The sequence below is a fragment of the Scyliorhinus canicula genome, chromosome 12, assembly GCF_902713615.1.
Source record: "Scyliorhinus canicula chromosome 12, sScyCan1.1, whole genome shotgun sequence".
NCBI classification, from domain to species: domain Eukaryota; kingdom Metazoa; phylum Chordata; class Chondrichthyes; order Carcharhiniformes; family Scyliorhinidae; genus Scyliorhinus; species Scyliorhinus canicula.
The window spans coordinates 48,777,932-48,800,099 of record NC_052157.1 but is presented as its reverse complement, the minus strand read 5'-3'; the positions used below and the strand labels follow the sequence as shown (position 1 = coordinate 48,800,099).

The 22,168-nt window shown below is 44.0% G+C and overlaps 2 protein-coding genes across 12 annotated transcripts in view; both read left to right on the top strand.

The window, feature by feature from the left end:
* Positions 1-13,879, top strand: part of zfand6 (zinc finger, AN1-type domain 6) — a 60,311-nt gene extending 46,432 nt beyond the window's left edge. For 7 of the 11 annotated variants that reach the window (XM_038813242.1, XM_038813241.1, XM_038813237.1 and 4 more), the window contains 4 exons: positions 2,355-2,485; positions 3,623-3,850; positions 3,999-4,115; positions 9,154-13,879. In XM_038813242.1, the coding sequence (XP_038669170.1) occupies positions 2,355-2,485; positions 3,623-3,850; positions 3,999-4,115; positions 9,154-9,302 (625 nt within the window). In that variant the 3' untranslated portion in view covers positions 9,303-13,879. The remainder of the gene's footprint in view (positions 1-2,354; positions 2,486-3,622; positions 3,851-3,998; positions 4,116-9,153) is intronic. The other 4 variants (XM_038813240.1, XM_038813246.1, XM_038813247.1 and 1 more) reach the window with 3 other exon arrangements.
* A 5,923-nt stretch (positions 13,880-19,802) lies between these two features.
* The window catches only part of fah (fumarylacetoacetate hydrolase (fumarylacetoacetase)), a 72,841-nt gene continuing 70,475 nt past the window's right edge, over positions 19,803-22,168 (top strand). Inside the window, exon 1 of the mRNA XM_038813707.1 lies at positions 19,803-19,964. Coding sequence (XP_038669635.1) covers positions 19,884-19,964 — 81 coding nt within the window. The 5' untranslated portion in view covers positions 19,803-19,883. The remainder of the gene's footprint in view (positions 19,965-22,168) is intronic.

The following is a 22,168-nucleotide window of genomic DNA, read 5'->3' as shown; positions in this document are numbered from 1 at the left end:
TACTGCGCCACCATGCTGCCCTATTCCATTACATGCCTGATTTGTGCATTCTCGATGATTGATAGGCTTTGGGGGGGGGTCATGGGGTGAGTTGCTCACCGTAGGATTCCAAGCCTTTGACCTTCCCTGGTATCCACAGTGTTAATGTGGCTAGTTCAGTTCAGTGCCTGATCAATGGTAACCCCCAGGATGTTGATTGTGGGGGACTTCAGCGATGGTAATGCCATTGAATGTCAAGGGATAATGGTTAGATCCTCTCTTGTAGGAGATGGTCATTGCCTCACACTTGTATGGCACGAATGTAACTTGCTACTTGTCAGCCCAAGCTTGGATATTGTTCTGGTCTTGCTGCATTTGGACACGGACTCCTTCATTATCTGAGGAGTCGCGAATGGTGCTGAGCGTTGTATAGTCATCTGCAAACATCCCCACTTCTGACCTTATGATGGAGGGCAGGTCATTGATGAAGCAGCTGAAGATGGTTGGGCCTAGGGCATTACCCTGAGGAACTCCAGCAGTGATGTTCTGGAGCTGTGATGATTGACCGCCAACCATCACAACCATCTCCCTTTGTGCCAGGTATGACTCCAACCAGTGGAGAGTTTTCCTCTTGATTCCTATTGACTCCATAATCTAGGGCTCCTTGATGCCATAATCGTTCAAATGCTGCCTTGATGGCAAGGGCTGTCACTCTCGCCTCACCTCTGGCATTCTGTTCTTTAGTCCATGTTTGAACCAAGGCTGTAATGAGGTCAGGAGCTGAGTGACCCTGGCGGAACCCAAACTCAGCATCTGTGAGCAGGTTATTGCCAAGTAAGTGCCGCTTGATAGCACTTGATGATTCCTTCCATCATTTTTCTGATGATGGAGAGTAGACTGATAGGACGATAATCGGCTGAGTTGGATTTTTACTCTTTTTGCGTCCAAGACAACACAGGGAAGGGTGGGAATCAGAACAGTAAGCCAGCAAGTGTAGAGACTAGGGATGAGCATGGCACCAGGGCCAGGCTGGCTAAGAGGAAGGGCAGGCTGGGGAGGTCTAACTCAGTGGGCCTGGAGGTCTAGAGTGTCTGCTTCGATGCACGGAGTATAACGGGTAAGACAGATGAACTTCGAGCCTTGATTCATTCATGGAACTTGGCTGTGGTTGCTGTAACGGAGACTTGGTTGAAAAAAGGGACAGGGCTGGCAGCTAAATATTCCAGGATATAGGTATTTTAGGCGAGACAAGGGGGATGATAAAAGAGGTGGGGGAGTTGCAATACTGGTTAGAGAACATATTTCAGCTGTACAAAGGGAGGACACCTTGGAAGAATCAAGTAACGATTTGTCTTTCAGGGGGCACCATAGAAAGGTTACTGTGCAGAAAGAGGCTATTCAATCCATCGTGTCTGTGCCAGCCAAAAAAACAGGAGAGGAAAAAAGTAGCATCCCATTTTAATCCCACTTTCCAGCACCTGGTCCGTGGCCTTGCAATTATCTGCTGTGCACTGCACATATCATAGATCATAGAATTTAAAGTGCAGAAGGAGGCCATTCGGCCCATCGAGTCTGCACCAGCTCCTGGAAAGAGCACCCTACCCAAGGTCAACACCTCCATCCTATCCCCATAACCCAGTAACCCCACCCAACACTAAGGGCAATTTTGGACACTAAGGACAATTTATCATGGCCAATCCACCTAACCTGCACATCTTTGGACTGTGGGAAGAAACCGGAGCACCCGGAGGAAACCCACACTCTCACGGGGAGGATGTGCAGACTCCGTACAGACAGTGACCCAAGCCGGAATCGAACCCGAGACCCTGGAGCTGTAAAGCAATTGTGCTATCCACAATGCTACCGTGTCGGAGGACAGGAGCAGTTTGCCTCTTCAGGCATCCTGTGGTTGCCTGATCAGGAATCTAAACTGGCTTGCCAGAATAACCTCCAATTCCATCCTCTGTCTCATTAAATGATAACATTGGGTCTGCACCTACTGTAGTGTGCTCGTGGTGCAATGGGGAAAGGTACCTGATCTACCTGCTCTCTCTCTCTGTCATTTCCCTCTGAGCTGTGCCTGTGAGCTTTGCATTGCCCAGGGGGAATAATAGGGAAATTCTACCCTGTTCTCGAGCGGTGCCATGTGTGCTGATTAGTTCTAAACTCGTTACAGAATTCAAAGGGTAATACAAACCAGTGTGGGAGCAAATACTGTAAATTACAGCGAAAGCAGAAAATGGAACTGTGTACAATTAGCCACTGGTGTATTCCGGGATGCTTAGAATGTCTTTGTCATTTGTGTGTTATAGAAGGCTAAACTCTACGTTTATATTTTTAAAACATGCTGAATTGTCCTCTTTTTTTTTTTACAGTATTTGTACTTCCTTTTACAGATCAGTGTCCAATCAGCTGCTGCTACTGTCCCATGAATCAGTAACAAATCCCCAAAGTGATGGGGACCATACAGAAGATAACCAAGAAATGACTAGAAAAGAGTTGCAGGGTAATTATCCTTTCAGATATCGTTTCTGTACCATATGATAAAAGCACAACTTTAAATTTGTTTGGACACAAATAACAACATTCCCATTAGGTACTTGTTAGATGGGAGCCATTCTAAACACAATATTGTAGGAGACATGATGTGATTGAAGGCATTTTTAGAAGGGGAATAAATAGTGTAGTGTGGGGTGCCTAATGTGTCCGAGCAGTTCCTCAGTGTGTGGAGCATTTGCAATGTGATAACTTTTAATTGGGCAGAATTTCAATCTCCACCTCCAATTTAAAATCTGTTCTGGGCTGCACAAATTAATGTAAGATCAATTATCTCTCCTTTTGGGGGGGGGGGGGGCACAGTGGTTAGTACTGCTGCTTCACTGCGCCGAGGACCTGGGTTCGACCCTGGCCCCGGGTCACTGGCCGTGTGGAGTTTGCACCTTCTCCCCGTGTCTGCTTAGGTCCCACTCCCACAAGCCAAAGATGTGCAGGGTAGGTGAATTGACCACCCTAAATTGCCACTTAATTGGAAGAAAAAAAAATCATGTACTCTAAATTTTTAAAAATCTCTCCTTTGTATCTCTCTCTCTCTCTCCTTACCACTCACCTTTGCTTTCTGTTTCCCCTATTCATTCTCCTCACTCCTCTCTTCCACCTCCCCTTGCCCTGGTGTGCATGTGGAACATAAATTATGTATCAACTCTTTATGTTGACTTTTGCAGGCACTCAGCTACCATAGTTGGCTAGTTGCACTGAGGAAAATCATCCAGAATTCCTGCCCCTGTGTAAAGTCAGTTTGCATCTGTAGGATTGTGTCCCTGTGTGCATGTGAAGGGGACACTGGATCAGTCAGGTTTGGCTGTAATGCCCTCTATGGCTGAATAGCCTCCTGATAACCAGGCTCACACGAAGATTAGCCATTTGGGCAAGTTAAAGAGCTGGCATCTTAAGCAGGGGAATAAAATAAAGCAGAAAATTGTTTTTCGAACTTTTAGGTTAACTGCATGAGAATTACACTTGGCCAAAATTTAGTTTTCACACATCTGCTGATAATAATAAAATCCCATTTATAAAAGAAATTGGTAGTGGAATCGGAGAAACGAAAAAGTGCTTGAAATTTCAACTGGTCTGATTCTTGTGGCAGATTTGGGTGGGAATCAACAGTTAGAAAGAGCAACGCTGGACAGTTGCGACAGATCATTAGTGGGGAATAATGGCGAAGACTGTTCAGATTACTCCAGCTCGTCCAAGAACACAGACACAGGGTACAGCTATGATGCTAGCACAGAGAGTGAGGCAGATGACTACATTCCGCTGGAGGAGGTTTCACGGAGGACTAAGAGAAAAATAGAGGAGGCATACAGAGATCTAGGTAAAACTTTCTTCTTGGGATGTATACTGTAAATACTGTGGCGGTTCTCCCTTCCCCTCTTTCTTCCACCTTTCCCCATAGGGATGCAGCATATGGTCCATGTAAAGGTTTTTGATGTTTAATCAAGTTCATTATTATCTGTTTAAAGCTTCCACATCTGAAGAAATTGCACAGACTTCTTCTGATGGACAGGATAAGTCCCCTGAGAAACCCAAGCAGAAGAAGAATCGTTGTTTTACCTGCCGGAAAAAAGTGGGACTTACAGGTCAGTATGGTCTGCTGGGTAGAAATTCAGGCCCAGGCCATCTATGTATAGAGGGAGACACCCGGAGAGACCAACTGGGCAGGAATTTGGGTCTGGGCCATGTACGTATAGGGGCAGGCACCCGGAAGACCGGCTAGGAAGGAATTCAGATTTAAGACATGTATGTTTGGAGGCAGGCACCCTGAGAGACCGACTGATTATATCTTTGTGCTGGAATATAGAACATAGAACATAGAACACTACAGCGCAGTACGGGCCCTTCGGCCCTCGATGTTGCGCCGACCTGTATACACAGGTGATGATTTATTTTACTGGTAACTTGAATTTTTCACCCGTCTAATTCACCTTATTAGCTTCCTGTTGTATGTCTACTTAAATTGGGATAAAAATCACAAAACCCTTGCTTGTATTTTGTCTAGACTTTTTAACTTTTGCCATAGGTTTTTCTTTTTATCTACCTGTCCCCTGGCCAATGGAACAAGAGAGTGATTTGTTACCTTGTTAATGCTGCTATCAGCATTTGACCATGTTGTAGCATAATCTGATGATCCCCCACTGACACTAGTCTGAACCTTGCCCCAGGTTAAAAACTTGGGATTCATGCAGATGATACATTTGCTCATCAATCCATGACCAACTTGTTGGTGTGGTAATTCTGCCTGGCGCATTACAGCTTTTAGGTTACAGAACAATTTTATAAGCTGTGTGTGTCGCTATGTATGCTGCAAGTTTACATGAAAATATTACTAACGTATAAAAAAAAATTATTTAATTCACTTCTCCCTGTTTGGCTTTTTTACTTCTCCATCATCAAACAGAAAAGCAAGAACAACCCTATACTCCTTTTCAATTAAATCACTCCACTTTTGCATTTCAGGCTGTTCTCTTGAACATCCTCTCATTCTGCTCTAGCCTGCACCTTAAATATTTTGGCACTGTTTGTGAAAGTTAATTTTTATCTATTAAGTTTTTAAAAAACTAAAGCAAAGGCTGACATTCACTTTTTTTGTCAGATGCAACGAGGAATCGCTCTGCAACAATTATAATTAAATCCACGTGGAGTAATGCGGTATTCTTCACATTTTACTTTTCTCCTGTATTATTTAATCTGACTTTGCAGATATCCTCTATATAAGAATGGCTTCTGCTGCCATCATCCAACTGCAGGACTTTGTTAGCCAACTCGTGCCATCTTCTCTCAAGGGCCATTAAAACCTGATACAATACTGAGGGTGCTGCAATATATTACTGCTCCAGATCATGGATTAAAAATTAGTTTTTGGCTTCCTGCTTAGCTGGGTGTGAAAGGTTCTATGCCACTATTCAAGGGACAAAACATTCACTCTGTGCCTTAACAATCATTGTTCCTCAATTATTTATTTATTTAAATAAATTTAGAGTACCCAATTCTTTTTTTTTCCAATTTAGCATGACCAATCCACCTATACGGCACATCTTTGGGTTGTGGGGGTGAGACCCACACAGATACGAGGAGAATGTGCAAACTCCACATGGACAGTGACCTGGGGTCTGGATCAGACCCGGGTCCTCAACGCCGTGAGGCAGCAGTGCTAACCACTGTGTCGCCTGTCCCTCAATTAACCCCACAAGACAACCAACAATCTTATTTCCTGTTTGTGGAATCTTGCTCTGTACAAATTGGTTGTCACATTTTGTCATGTAAATCACTGCCCTTCAGAAGTAATTTACTGGATCTGAGACCTGAACTTCTTAAAGGGTATTTGACATTTAAGAAGGTCAGGAGAAAAGGAAAAATGAAGTGATACCTCTGCTAATAATGAGATCACACAATAGTGTGAAATGCTCTTGATTCAGAAAATCAAGATGTAGGATCAGTTTGGGTGAAGATAAATAAGAGGAGAAAGGGCAGCATGGTGGTGCAGTGGTTAGCACAGTGATTAGCACTGCAGCCTCACAGCGCCGAGGTCCCAGGTTCGATCCCGGCCCTGGGTCACTGTCCGTGTGGAGTTTGCACATTCTCCCCGTGTTTGCGTGGGATTCGCCCCCACAACCCAAAGATGTGCAGGGTAGGTGGATTGGCCACGTTAAATTGCCCCTTAATTGGAAAAAATGACTTGGATACTCCAAATTTATAAAAAAACAGAAGAAGTCACTGGTGGGAGTAGTTTATAGGCCCTCTAACTGTAGTGATACAGTAGGAGATCAATACATGGAGATTTGCAAGAAAGTTACTGCAATAATCGTCGGTCACATTGATTGAATAAATCAAATTGGCAAAGGTAGCCTGGAGCATAGAACAACATGTTCTACAACCTACCAAGGAGCAGACTATTTTGGACCTTGTAATGTACAATGAGATTGAGGTTGTTAATTAATTCTTGGTAAAGGATTCTCTCGACAAGAGTGATCATAAAATGATGATGGAATTTCATATACAATTTGAGTGAGAAATGTGGGCCCATAACTAGTGCCTTAAAGGTAAAGACAATTATAAAGGTATGAAGGCAGAGTTGGCTGAAGTGAACTAGTTAAATAGGTTAAAAGGAAAGACTGTAGAGAAGCATTTGAGGAGATATTTCATAACTCTCAACAAAGATATCTTCCATTGAAGAAGGAAGACTCCTCCACAAGGATGCATCACCCATGGCTGCCTAGAAATTGAAGTATGCAAGAAATATAAAAACAAACTAAAAGTTTTTATCAGTATATAAAAAGGAAAGTAGCTGAAGTGTGCATTGGCCCCTTGGAGGAAGAGACTGTGGAAATAATGGGAAACTAGGAAATGAGACTTAAACATCCTGTAAATCTGAGAAAATCAAGAGGCACAAGAGGGAGGAACTTAAAGACAATACCATCAGCAGAGAAAAAGTAATTGGAAAACTAATGGACCTTGAGGCTGACTAGTCTGATCCCGATGGCCTAGATCCTAGGGTCTGGGGAAAACACAGCTGCATGGAGTATAGATCGAATGGTTTTAATCTTGGGTAATTCCCTGGGTTCTGGGAAAGTTCCAGCAAATTGGAAAACTGCAAATGTAACAAAAGGAGGGAGGCAGCAAGAAACGAAATGTCAGCCTAGCATTTGTTATTTGGAAAATGCAGGATATCTAGAAAATGGTTTTGCAAAAAGAAAATGGTGGTTGACAAGTTTATTTGAATATTATGTAGCAAGCAGTGTATATAAAGAAGAACCTGCTGGTGCAGTGTAGTTTAAATTTCCAAAAAGCATTCCGTATGATTTCATTGAAGGGACTGACTGTATCGTAGCTGAGCTTTCTACAAAATGAAGGGAGACAGGAAAGCAAGTTAGGAGGATACAAAGAGTCTGAAAGAGGGACTGGACAGAAAATTGACAAATGAAGTATTGTGGGAAAATGGGGTTGTCTACTTTGGCAGGAAGAATATTATTTAAATGGACTGTAGAATGCTTCAGTATAGTATTGTACATAAATCACAAAATAAATCATACGAGCGAACATGGCATGTAATTAGGATGGGAAGTAAAGTTTATTGCAAGGGAGGATGGAGTATAAAAATAATTGTAAAAAAATTGCTACAATTGTACAGGGAATTGCTAAGACCACACTTAGAATATTTTGTACAGTTTTGGTCACCTTGCGTAAGTGAGGAATTGAACAAATGAATGTGATATAAAATAGGATAATTACCGGTATTTAGAATAATGTAGAGGATAGAGCCGGTCTGATGGTAGTGAGTTAGCAGGCAATGAACAAAGGAATTCAGCAAAGCATGGCCAGAAAGGGGGGAGGGGAGCCTCGTGCAGAGGGTGGTGAAAAGGATGCTGGGTAACAAGAGGCCCAGGGTTGAGGAATGCGAAGTGAGCCAATCAGGATATATGACCAGGTCAGGAGGTGTATAGGATGACCTATGGGAATCTTGTATGTGAAACTTGATGCCATTTGAATGATATGTATAGAAGATCTTTGTCCTCGGTCTCACTTGGTTCTGGGAGCTTCAGGAGACTGTGTTCTGAATCTCTATAGAGTGGGTCAGCCTTGCAAGTTCTTTAAAAAATAAATAATACCATACCTACAGATCCCTCTCGAGTTTAATTGAGACCAGACTGACAGGTAAAGAACTTAACTTGTCATAAGGAGGGACATGTTTTTATTGGAAGCAGGTCCGAGGAGCCTCATTTGGCGATTCCTGTGATAAAGGGTTTGTCTTATGAGGAACAATTGAGCAGCTTGGGCATATACATGGAGAATGGGAGGTGATTTTATTGACATGTACATTATATTCTGAGTAGGCATCACAGGGTAGATGCTGAGAGGTTGCTTCCAGCATCTACCCTGTGATGCTTACTCCGAATCTAATGTACGTGAGGGAATCTAGAACTAGGAGGCAAGGGATCTCCCATTCAACACTGAGCTCTGGAGGAATTTCTTAATTGAACCCCACCCCGGTCGTTGAATGTATTCAAGGCTGAGTTATAGATTTTTGATTGGTTGAGGGAGTCAAAGGATCTGGGAAGGGCAGAAAATTGGGAGTTGAAGGTCGCAATGAGTTCAGCCATGATCTGATTGAATGGCAGAGCAAGCTCGAGGGGCCAAATGGCCTACTCCTATTTCTCATCTTTTTAAGCATTTGGGCTGCCCCGTGATATGATCAGGGAACTGCCTAAGTACAGTTTCAGTAATTCTTGAAAATTTGCTAAACTTGAATTAAGAGGGAGAAACAAAAAATACTGACCTTGGTTTGATTCTGACCGCGGGTGACTGTGTGGAGTTTATACGTTCTACTGTGACTGTATGTGTTTCCTCCCACAGTCAAAAGATATGCAGGTTGGGTAGATGGTTACACTAAATTGCTCCTCCAAAAGGTTAAGTGGGGTTACCGGGATAGGGCAGGGGCCTTGGTGGGGTGCTCTTCTGTAGGGTCAGTGCAGACTCGATGGCTGAATGGCCTCCTGCACTGTAGGGATTATATGAAAATAATCTTGTTGGAAGCAAGTAACAGTGAGTCATACGTGACAGTGTTTGTTTTTCAACCCAAGTCTAAAACTGTGGATTCATGTTCTAACTCTTTGTTTCCAGGATTTGATTGCAGATGTGGAAACTTGTTCTGTGGATTACATCGTTATTCTGATAAGCACAGTTGTCCTTACGATTACAAAGCTGACGCTGCTGAAAAAATAAGGAAAGAAAATCCTGTTGTAGTTGGAGAGAAGATCCAGAAGATTTGAACTGCTACTTACATTAAATTTTTTCTTTTAAACCACGTGAACCTAATTAAACAGCGGAGAGGATAAGCTGAGCTTTGTAGTTCATTCTGGGAGTTTGGAGCACTGTACTTACCTTGCATAGATCCTTAAATCATGCATGCCACGAACAATAGAATTTGAGAACAGACTGAAAGTTCTTTCACTTTTTTTTTTGAATGTTGTGTGATTGGGAAAGTACAGCATATTTAGGCACAAGTCTATTTTGCAGTCATTTTAATCTTCGTTAAATGTTGGGCTGTTTTTTTTAAAAGTAGAAGCATTGGAGGACAGCATTTTTCCAATATTATGTGCATGTCTCAAATTTTGCATTTCTTCCTTTGTTTATGAGGCCTTTCTCTGCAGCCTGACATTCTAACAAGGCAGTGCCACATACGGGCCTATCAATAACTCTACTCTGATCACTGCTTTGTTCCATTCATGACAAGGCCCAATGGCTTGTTTACTTTATCTCCGTAATTATTTATGTACTTAAACAAGTGTATGTAGTTTGGTTTTTTTTATAGTATATATCCTGAGTGCGAAAGCCTATATGCACATCAATGCTGACTACACGTTTAATCAGAAAATACAGTAATGCTTAATTCTGAGCATATGTGAAATAGAAGATGGTAATAGTGCTGTATTTATGTTAGTTTATTCACTGTCTTAATTTTGATTAAATAAAGTTATAAAGGAAAACTACTGATTGTTTAAAAAAAATTATAGTAGAGAACTCCTATCTGTGCCTTGAAATAAAATGGGACTGCCGCTTGATGTAGTGCAGAGCTTGAATATTGCTGAAAAGAGACATGTTGTTGAAACTTTTCCATCGAGTGCCCGTCAGGCCAAGCACAAGGATGCCATTTTTCAAATAATCAACAGCCATGTGGCCCATTTATGCTTGCCAGAATATTTATGCTTGACAGAATATTTATGCTTGACAGAAGCGTTCTTTGCAAACAAAAAGAATACGTTCAAGGCTAGCACATTTTTTGAATTGTCCATGGGGCTCCTGGAGTCCTCCCTTGCTTTCTCCCCTCCATGGCAATGCTTTGGCCAATCAGTCAACTTGCCAACCAATCGGTGACTTTTTTCCTGTAATAGAAATTGTTGTTATCATTTACAATTTTGTGTTCTTGAGTTTGTCCTGATGAGTACAAGATGAGAATCTTCGGCAACATGTCTCTTTTCAGAAATATTCAAATATAAGACTCTAGTCCAAATATTCTCTCCTCACCCCTGCCGCCCTTTGTTTAGTTGAAGGTATTTCTAATTGCTTTTTTATGTGTGTACACTTCACTGGATGCGAAAAATTGCAGCTTGTATACACTGTAGGCGCCATATATAGTTTTTCATCTCGTGTCATTACATTTTGCAAACATGGTGCAGTAGATAATGGCACAACTGAAATGCATTTCATGTGGATACATATTTAAAGACGATTGTATTTTTAAGTGATAGTTTCTCAGAAACGATATACTTTGCCAAAATCTGTTCTTTGCTATCAGGTATTTAAGCTATCAATTTTAACTACAGTTTTGCCTCTCTAATCCTTTGCAGTGCACTTTTTTTTTAATGACCTGTGACTGAATCTTCGAACAATTATGGGCAAAAGTGTAGTTTTTTCCCTGGTGTTCTTCTCAGAAATATTGTCTTTATGCACTCGAGCTGTTGGCTGCTCAACATTTGTTTCCAGAGAACTAAAAGCAAAATGTGAAACAAACATGTGCAATGTTGGAAGGAAGTAATGGCAGTCAAGTTTTTTTTCCTCCCAGGTGGTAATGTTGACTGCTGCAGCAGTAATTCAAACAAACTTGAACAGCAAGTTGAAAGCAGAGGGAGCATTTCTACCCCCGCCCCGGTTCTGTTGATACTCTTGTTTAAGGGTGTAGTCAGTAATAGTTACCTGGTGTCTATGTCTCATAACCCTGGAGCAGTAGATGTGGTGAGCTTTGGAGTGCAGTAGCCATAACAGCCAAGTCAGTTCTTGCACTGCGTCCACTTGTGCACTTTGTAGCTGAAGCATAATGAGTGCCTAGGCCCGCATTTCTCCAAGCTTCAAACACTTATTCTAATTCTAGTATCCCTACAGATGACTATGGGATGGGGAAAATTGCGATTGAACCTACGTCATCCTAAAACAAAGTAAACCTTTTGCTTGTGAAAGTTTGTACCATCAGGGTAACCTTTGAGGACAGTGCAAGGCAGCACGGTGGTGCAGTGAGTTAGCCCTGTTGCCTCATGGTGCCGAGCTCCCAGGCTCGATCCCTGCTCTGGGTCACTCCCCGTGTTTGCATGGGTTTGGCCCCCATAACCCAAAAGATGAGCAGGCTAGGTGAATTGGCCACGTGAAATTGCCTGTTAATTGGAAAACAATGAATTGGGTACTCTAAATTATAAAAAAAAACTTTTGGGATAGTGTATTGGTTTCTAGAAAATGTATCATGAAGTCATTCAAACATTTTGCTGCAGCATAGGAAATTGGGCCTCCGATCAGTACAAGGTGAAATGTAGTCTGTGGCCATTTGTTCCTGCTGCCTGCTTATAAATCCAGCTCTGAAGGCAAGAAGAGCATCCTAGTCAGCAAAGTTTTAAATGCACCAATAGAGTTCAGGTTCTCAAAGATTCCTTGAAATCTGTGTTCAGATCTGAGAACACCCCTTGTCCAAGCACATCATGAGCTTGATACAAACATTGAAACATAGGTCTGACTCAGTTAACGTTGTGTCATGTGTCAAGTGATAATACAACTGCCATCCAGCAAGAAACAACTCATTTTTTTGGTTTTATTAAATGTACTTTCTTGCATACCAAATGGTGCTTCCACAAATAAAGATAACTACATTTCATGGAAATTAACGTGTTTTGTTTCAGTTGGGATATAATTCGATCCGAATATCAATAACTTGTAACAGTTGTGAAAGAAAGATCTTTATTGTCTAAACAGCTATCTTCCATAATTATTGAATGTGTCCGATTATTTTGCAGGCAGTTTCAACTGGAATGTGGGCATGAGCTTGAATTTCTAAGAATGTGACTATCTGACTATGATTTCTGTATTATATTTTTATATGACTGTAGATAGTGTTAACATATTTTAGAAATTACTGTTGTAGTCACAGTCTTCCTATTAAAATTCAAATTGGAGCCCAGCTACTTACAGAATACAGAAGCTTGGTTTTAGCAACTAATGAAAGTATTTCTCCTATTAAAGGATGATGGGTATCTGCCAATTTTTGGAGTTGATGTTCCAATCTGAGGAATAGTTTCCATTGCTGGCAAATATGTACATTTACACATTGTTCTCCAAATGGTTGTGCCATTAAGGGAGCTTTGTTCTAAGAGAACGAAGAATATTAAAAGTAAATTGGACCATCTGATGGTTAGAGGTCTACTGTTCACATCTTATTTGCCTACAAGTTACAAATGGTCCATATCAGTTGATCAATGACGAATCAGTAAAGTCAAACATTGCCTCAACCAGAGGAGGTGATTCGTAAGCTTTGTGTGATTATCACTTTTCCCATTACTCCAGTTGAAAGCCTCTAAAACGAACTCCAAGGAATTTGGGCTTTGCAAGCATTTGTGTCTTGTGTAAGACAAGTATTGTACTAGTTTATTGCGCTGTCTTTCTGCTTCTGTATGATACTTATAAATAAATTTGATTTAGTTTTAGCCTTACTTTTGATCTGGCATTGTGGATTTACTGGCTTTCACAATAGACAATATTATATGCTCTCCCACATGGTCTCTCTCCAACATACCAAAGCCTCAGGAGGGCCTAAGAGTCAGTTCTGTGTCATGCCATCCCACTTGCAGCATAAACTGGCAGATTTTGCTCAGGAGACTTGTGGAAATTGCTGTTTTACTGTGAGCAAATAAAATCCACTTTTTCCATATGTGTAGAGATTTTGAAGAGCAGTGTGCGCCTTTTCCTGCCCTGCCCTCAACCAGCTTCGCTGAGTAAAAAACATTCTCTTATTTCGATATTCTGAGGTTTACAAACCAGATTTTGTTCCTTTTTGTGAGTGTGTGTGTGTATGTATATAAAAATTGGCTGCTGCATTTGTCTACATTATAACAAACTGCATTTCAAAAGTACTTAATTGACTAAAGTGCTTTGGGCATTCTTAGCTTGTGAACGATGCTATATAAATGCGTTTCTCTTCCTGTTTATTTTGGCACAGTTACCTCCACACCTTTTGACATCACCTGCCTGGCTTTAAATACAAGTAGAAAATATCATTGCTGGAGAAGGGCAGTTTGAATTCCCTGCTAGCTTTGCGCTTGGAGCGTGCTACAGTATTACTCAAAATGATTCCACCAGTTGATTGTGTGTTGGAGTTACGCCCTTTGCATCTGTGCCTGACTTGGAAGAGATGCCTGACCGGATACAAGGAAGGAGAATTGTAAACCTGAGCTCATCAAAACTCTGCTACCTGTGTCTTAACTCGCAGCAAGTCCTGTTCCTTTGTCACACCTTGTTTTGTAATGTTGCTGTGAATTGCCTTGGGCTGTTTCATTGTTCAAGGTGCCAAATAAATTAAAGTTGTATTTGTCACTGATTCCATTTTTGAGAATGAGGTGGATGTGACAAACAGGTGCATACCAGGATAAATACTTTGCTACCATCTACAATAATAGAGAAGCATAGCGGTAATGTTACTGGACTAGTAAGCCAGAGGCCTGGGTCTATCCTCCAGAGCCGCGAGCACGAGTGGAATTTAAGTTCAGTTACTTAAATCAGGAATCAGATCTAATAATGATCACAAAGCTGCTAGATTGTTGTACAAACCCATCTGGTTTGTTAATGCCCTTTAGGGAAGGAATTTGCCATCCTTACAAATACCTACATGTGGCTTGAGATCCACCGAATGTAGTTGACTGTTAATTATCCTCTTCAAAAGTGCCTCAGTTGTATCATACAAATACACTGCTGCATGCTGAAAATATGCAATATAAGATTGTGCATTATCTAGCTAAGATTATTAGTCCAAGAAAATTCATGTATCAAATTCCCAAACTTGCAATGTGCAACTTTGTGATTCTGCTAGTAAATTACAAGTGTACCAAGTAGAATCTACAGGGTGAATTTTTAAAGGCTCATTCTACCATGCATATGGAAGGTGAGACTTTGAATATATGAGGCACTATCTCACTTAAAAGTCTTTTAAGTGGTCCATAGTAAATCAGTTAACACTGCAGGGGAGCTTACATAGCTATAATGGGTGGCACAGTAGCACAGCGCTGAGCACTGTTGCTTCACAGCTCTAGGATCGCAGGTTTGATTCCCGGTTTGGTTCACTGTCAGTGCGGAGTATGCAGGTTCTCCCTGTGTTTACGTGGGATTCCTACGGGTGCTCCGATTCCCTCCCACAAGTCCCGAAAGACGTGCTGTTAGGTCATTTGGACATTCTGAATTTGCCCTCTGTACTTGAACAGGTGCCGGAATGTGGCGACTAGGGGGCTTTTTGCAGTAACTTCATTGCAGCGTTGACCTCACCTGCTGTACCGCAGCATAAGTGTGGTGCGCAGCAGATTGTGCCCCAGGAGCCTCTTCACTAAAGTGCCCAACTGCTATGAATGTCTCGGGTGGTGGAGGGTGTCGGAGACAGCTGTGTCTGAAAGTCAGTGAAGTTCCTGGATTTGGTGCTCCATGGTGTCTCTGGTTGAGGGCTCCCATCGATGTCTGTTTCCTCTTCTCCTGGGGTTGTGGTCAGGGGCACAAGAGCCTGCCTCATCGCCAGGTGATCCTGCAAGACAAGACAAAACGCATGATTGGACCGTGGGTTGGATGGCGGGTGGTGGTGGAGGGGGCAGTATGGGGGGGTATGTTGTGGGAGTGGTGGAGTAGTGAGGTTGAGGGTTGTGACATGGGGAACTGCAACTCAGTGGGGACTCACTTGCTTGCTGACCGCCGCCTCGCTGACCGCCTCTCCCAGGCCCTCCGGTCAGGTCCAGTGACTGCTGCTGAGCTGTGGTGAGGGGCTGCAGGTCGGGAGGGAACAGAAAATGCGCAATGTGGACAGTTGGATGCATGCAGCACAGGCAGGTAGCTGTGTCCTTCGTGGCCAGGGCATTGGGCCATGGTGGCCGGTTTGGCTGCTGGTCATTCCTGGTTTGGGGGTGGGGGGGTCTTGGGTTAGTGGGTCAGGAGTGAATGCCAGAGGCACTGTGCTGCCTACTTGCGCTCGCCGTCCTGAGGAGGTCATGCAGTTTCTTCGGCACTGCTGGCCAGTCCTGGCGGTGTTGCCCACAGCCCAGGGTACTGGGTGGTCTGCTTCTCCTCCACTGTGTCTCATAGGGTCTCCTGTTCTGTGTCTGTGAACGGCCCTGCTGCCATCTTGTTAGCTGGGATGTTGTGTGGAGGGAGTAGAGTGCTTATATGCAGCTGCAGCTTGCCAACTGTTCGAGTGTTAATCCCGACCCCGGCGAATTGAACACCGTTTTTCATTGTAATTGATAGTGCTGTACGTGGTGCCAGTGCTAGACCATTAACAGTTGATGAATTGTTCTGGGAACGGCCCCCATTTTCTTGTGTAACACTACCAATTTAGTCCCAGCATCAACACTTTGAGTGGGATTCTCTGTTAGTCAACTCTGAAATCGCAGTCGGCAATCGGGCGGAGAATCCCTTTGGATGCCGAAATCGGGGGTGGCACCTGTTTTTGGATGCTTCGCCCCCTCCAAAACGCCATCATTGGTGAGTGCGGCGCACACCCTTGGGACGGTCTCAGGATGTCACCTGAAGGCCCTCCCCCGATGCTCCGCCCCTGATGGGCCGAATTCCCGACGGCGTGGATCACTTTTGGTCTGAGTTTTCGTCAATGTCTTGTGGCAACTGTGGACTGTGTCCAGCGCTGCCACAGTCAGGGGGTGGGGCTGTTCCGCTGGCCGGGGGTGTGTGCTTCGGCGGGGGCTGGGGAGACTGGTGGGGGTTACAGGGGGGCACACTCTGGCAGGCCAGGTCCGCGAGCGGCCAGCGCCATGTATGGCGCGACTGCTGCAGGTCGTCGCCGTGCGCATGCGCGGCCACGCACCTGGCAATTCTCTGTCGGGAACGCCAGGGGTTTTAGGTGGAGCGGCTGCTAGCCCCCTACCGGGCGGAGCATAGGTGCGGGGGCGGTGCCGACTTTTTCATCATCAGACGAGACACATGCTCCGGACATAGACTCAAAATCGGAGCTTCCAGCCCTGAGTCTCTGAAATGGAGTATGCCGCCACTGGAGTATGGCCCTCATTATAAACCCGGCTGATTGTAACTATCCCCATCACCAACATGGAAGCCTTTATGTTTAAGTCATCATGAGATTTAATTTCTCGAATCTCGACCTTGCCAGCCTCCTGTCCTCCATAAACCATAATTTGTTTAAAATCCATAATCTATTCTGTACAGTGACAGATTCCACCCACTCATTACCCTGTCATTGCTGATTTATGTGTGTTATTGCTCCTCCATGTCATTGAACACTTTCATTCATCTTCAGATTCCCTCACACATTACTGCATTGCCTATCCTCTACCCGGAGGAAACACATGCAGACATAAGGAGAACTGCAAACTCCATACAGTCACCTAAGGGCGTAATTGAGCCCGGGTCCCTGGCACTGTGAGGCACTATTTCACTGTGCCACCCTACAGTGCTTCCTAATTTTAAAATCCAGTTCTGACTGTCACATACATTTTCTACACGGTCTCAGGTCGCATGGCAGCACAGTGTTCTGTTGTTTCACAGCTCCAGGGTCCCAGGTTCGATTCCCACTTGGTTCACTATCTGTGCGGAGTCTGCATGTTCTCCCCGTGTCTGCGTGGGTTTGTTTAGACCATACGTCCATAAGACATAGAAGCAGAATTAGGCCACTTGGCCCATCGAGTCTGCTCCGCCATTCAATCATGGCTGATATTTTTCTCATTCCCATTTTCCTGCCTGCTCCCCATAACCCCTGATCCCCTTATCAATCAAGAACCTATCTATCTCTGTCTGAAAGACACTCAGTGCTTTGGCCTCCACAGCCTTCTGCAGCAAAGAGTTCCACAGATTCACCACCCTCTGGCTGAAGAAATTACTCATCATCTCTGTTTTAACGGATTGTCACTTTAGTCTGAGAGGGTGTCCTCTGGTTCTAGTTTTTCCTGCAAGTGGAAACATCCTCTCCACGTCCACTCCATTCAGGTCTCACAGTATCCTGTAAGTTTCAATAAGATCCTCCCTCATCCTTCTAAACGCCAACCAGTACAGACCCAGAGTCATCAACCGTTTCTCATATGACAAGCTGTTCATTCCAGGGATCATTCTTCTGAACCTCCTCTGGACCCTTTCCAAGGCCAGCACATCTTTTCTTAGATACGGGGCCCAAAACTGCTCACAATACTCCAAATGGGGTCTGACCAGAGCCTTATACAGCCTAAGGAGAACATCCCTGGTCTTGTATTCTAGCCTTTCTGACATGAATGCTAACATTGCATCGGCCTTCCTAACTATCGACTGAACCTGCAGGTTAACCTTAAGAGAATCGTGAACAAGGAATCCCAAGTCCCTTTGTGCTTCAGATTTCCTAAGCATTTCCCCATTAGTCTATGCCTAAATTTCACCTTCCAAAGTGCATAACCTCACACTATTCCACATTGTATTTCATTTGCCACTTCATTGCCCACTCTCCTAGCCTGTCCAAATCCTTCTGCAGCCCCCTTGCTTCCTCAATACTACCTGTCCCTCTGCAGATCTTTGTATAATCTGCAAATTTAGCAAGAGTGCCTTCAGTTCCTTCTTCCAGACCATTTATGTATATTGTGAAAGGTTGTGGTTCCAACACCGACCCCTGAGACACACCACTAGTCACCGGCTGCCATCCTGAAAAATACCCCTTTATCCCCACTCTCTGCCTTCTGCCAGTCAGCCAATGCTCTATCCATGCCAGTATCTTGCCCTTTACACCATGGACTCTTATAAAAGTCTCCTATGCAGCACCTTGTCAAAGGCCTTCTGGAAATCTAAATAAATCAAGTCCACTGGTTCTCCTTTATCTAACTTCCTTGTTACCTCTTCAGGGATGGTTTAGCACAGTGGGCTAAATAGCTGGCTTGCAATGCAGAACCGTGCCAGCAGCGTGGGTTCAATTCCCATACCGGCCTCCCCGAACAACGCCGGAATGTGGCGACTAGGAGCTTTTCACAGTAACTTAATTGAAGCCTACTTGTGACAATAAGCGATTATTATTATTAAGAACTCTAACAGATTTGTCAGAGATGACCCCCCTTTGACAAAGCCGGCTCTCTCTCCTGGCAGTGCAGCTCGGCAGGACTGTTCCCTTCCAGTAAGGGAACACTTCAGCAGTCAAGGGCATTCAACCTCTGATCTTCAGGTAAGTGTTCTCCAAGACGGCCTTCAGGACACACGACCACACAGAATTGCCCAGCTGGAACTGATAGCCAAGTTCCACACACATAAGTACAGTCTCAACCGGGGCCTTGGATTCATGTCTCATTACATTCACCCTCCTCAGCATCTGGCCTGGGCTTGCAATATCCTACCAACTGTCCTGGCTTGAGACAATTCACACCTCCTTAACCTGTGCTTATTTCTCTCTCTATTTGATCCTGTTGGACCTGTAAAGACTTAATTACCTTAAAGACTTGCTTTTCACAGTAACTTCATTGAAGCCTACTCGTGACAATAAGCGATTTTCATTTTTTCATTTTCATTTCATTCAAAGTATCGTCTTGCATCATTGACTTCGTCTATATATGTGTTTCTGGAATCCACCTCTTCATTCACCTGAGGAAGGAGCTGCGCTCCGAAAGCTAGTGATTCGAAACAAACCTGTTGGACTTTAACCTGGTGTTGTAAGACTACTTACTGTGATCACCCCAGTCCAACTTCCATCTCCACATCATTAATATAGGTAGTCACCCAATAAACCCAAATATAAGAGAAACTGAATTGTGAGATGCTGAGATTGTCCAGCATTTTCTGCTTTTGTTGCAAGAGAAACTTCTTCACCCAGAGAATGATAAGAACCCCGAGGAACTGTTGAAGTGACTGGCATGGGTGTGTTGACGGGGAGGGGAGGTTGTGGCAGAGTTCTGCCAATGGCCAGAGACGAGGAGGCTGGAGTGGAGCACAGACACGGAGCAGATGGGCCGAGTGGCTTGGCTTCGGTGCTGTAACGCTGTTTTAACTATTGCAAAAGTTAGGTACACTATACATGTCAAGCATGAGGACTGATGAAAGATGATTTTACGCCCAAAATGTTTGGATTCTCTCATTTATGTTTGAAGAATAACATTAATTAAGAACATTAGTGTGCGGTTCAGAGCTCTGCGGGAGTTTCCAGTGCCCTTCAACCTGGCCGCACTTTGTACTTTTTCAAGCTGAATAATATTAAACGCTGGTCAAACACATTGAGCAAAGCTGGAGAGAGTCTGGGCGGTCAGTCCTGGGGGAGGGGGAGGGGGGAGTTTGGGGGCGTTTCTCACCAGACTGATTGGTTCTGTTTCACTGTTGAAACTTTGACAAAGGCAGAGAGGACAAGCGGCCACTCGCGTCGTTTCACAACTGCAAACATGTCCTTCGTGAAAGTAGCAGAGCACTCGGATTTCCCGCTCCAGAACCTGCCTTTCGGAGTGTTTTCCACCGGGGACAATGTAAGTGAAGGGAGTGTATTTCAGGCCAAGGGGGCGGGGAGTTGGTGTTTCTGTCAGCGTGGCTGAAATGGACCAACTTTTAATTGGGCTTTTCAACAACTCAACACCCAGTGTGGCACTGGAGACAAGTCAGAGGATTTTATAACATCCTCTCCCTGATACTGACACATGTATAACAATCCTCAGATGATGTGGAGATGTAAATTCACACCTCTTTAACCTGTGATTATCCCTCTCTCCAGTTGCTCCGTTTGGACCTGTAAGGACTTAATTACCTGCAAAGACTGGCATTCAAAGTATCGTCTTGCATCTTTGACTTTGTCAATATATATGTTTCTGGAACCTACCTCTTCATTCACCTGAGGAAGGAGCTGCGCTCTGAAAGCTAGTGACTCGAAACAAACCTGTTGGACTTTAACCTGGTGTCCTATGACTTATTACAATCCTCAGATGGGGTTTGAAAGCTCCTGGGTGCTGCTACCCAGTGTGATCAGTTTGTTTTGTTTAGGGAGGGGGGGACACATGTTTTTAAAAAGAGCCTAGCTCCTGTACAATGTCCTCCACTGTTGAGCATTAGACCTTGAATTTATACAGCATTTTCACACCTTCAGGATATCCCAAAGGGAAGTATTTAACTGTTGTAATAATGCAGGCCGCCTACTCAACCAATCACAAGAGGTTCCCAGAAACAGCGATGAGACAAATGATTGTCCGCTTTGAGTGATAAATATTGGCTGGAGCAGCAGGGAAAATTTATCTGTCCTTCTCTGAACTAATGCAACACTGGATGTCTGCCTGAGAGGGCATATGGAGCCTTGGTTTGACATCACATTGAAGTGGCCACTCTAACAGTCTTCCTCAATATTATGCAGGGGGTGTGAGGCTAGGTGAGTGGCCACTATCAGCTCTACCTGGTCGAGAGCTTCTGTCGGATCTTCAGATTCCCTACCAGTGTCACCATCCTAATGGCCTCACCACATGGGCGAGAGCGCAGAAGAGGTTTGCAAGAATGGTTCCAGGGATGAGAAGCTTCAGCAGTGGGGATAGACTGGAGAGGTTGGGACTGTTCTCATTGGAGAGAAGAAGGCTGAGAGGAGATTTGATTGAGATTTTCAAAATCATGAGGGGGCTGGACAGAGTAGATAGGGAGAAATTGTTCCTGCTGGTAAAAGGATCGAGAACGAGAGGACACAGATTTAAAGTGATTTGCAAAAGAAGCAAATGTGATATGAGGAAAAACATTTTCACACAGCGAGTGGTTGGGGTCTGGAAAGCAGGGTCTGGAAGTGTGGTGGAGACAGGTTTATATAATAATCTTTATTGTCACAACTAGGCTTACATTAACACTGCAATGAAGCTACTGTGAAAATCCCCTAGTCGCCACATTCCGGCACCTGTTCGAGTACACAGAGGAAGAATTCACAATGTCCAAATTACCTAATAGCACGTCTTTCGGGACTTGTGGGAGGAAACTGGAGCAACCGGAGGAAACCCACGCAGACACAGGAAGAACGTGTAGACTCTGCACAGACAGTGACCCAAACCGGGAATCGAACCTGGGACCCTGGCTCTGTGAAGCCACAGTGATAACCACTATGCTACCGTGCTGCCTACGCGGTTTATTCAAGGCATTCAAGAGGATATCAGATGATTATTTAAATAGAAACAATGTGCAGGTGTACAGGGAAAATGCAGGGGAATGGCACGAAGTCATGATGTTCATTTGGAGAGCTGGTTCAGACACGACGGGCTGAATGGCTTCCTTCTGCACCGTAACAATTCTATGATTCTGTGAAGTTACACAGAGAGGGTTAAGCCAAGGTAAGGCTGGGTAGTGCAGAGAGGGAGAGCATGCACTCTGGTATAAAGACACATAGAATGCTGATTATCACTGCCCATTTTAGAATGTCGTAGATGGCGTGAAGAGACGTTAGGGACATCTCTGGTGATGATTTTCGAGAATGTGTGCGGTGTAGATCTAGCTGCAGGCGATCAACTGTTCAAAACGCAACAGCAGCAGGAAAAATTTAATATGTCACAAGATTTTGTGTACCCCCACAACCAGTAGCAGAAACCTGTTGCGAAAAAGCCTTTCGCAATGTGGTCGCTAGAGAGCATTGAAATAAATTTACATTTATTGTATGGATGAGTGGATCCATTTGCAGGCTAAGTACAGGGTTTCCACAGTCAAAGGGCATTGTGAA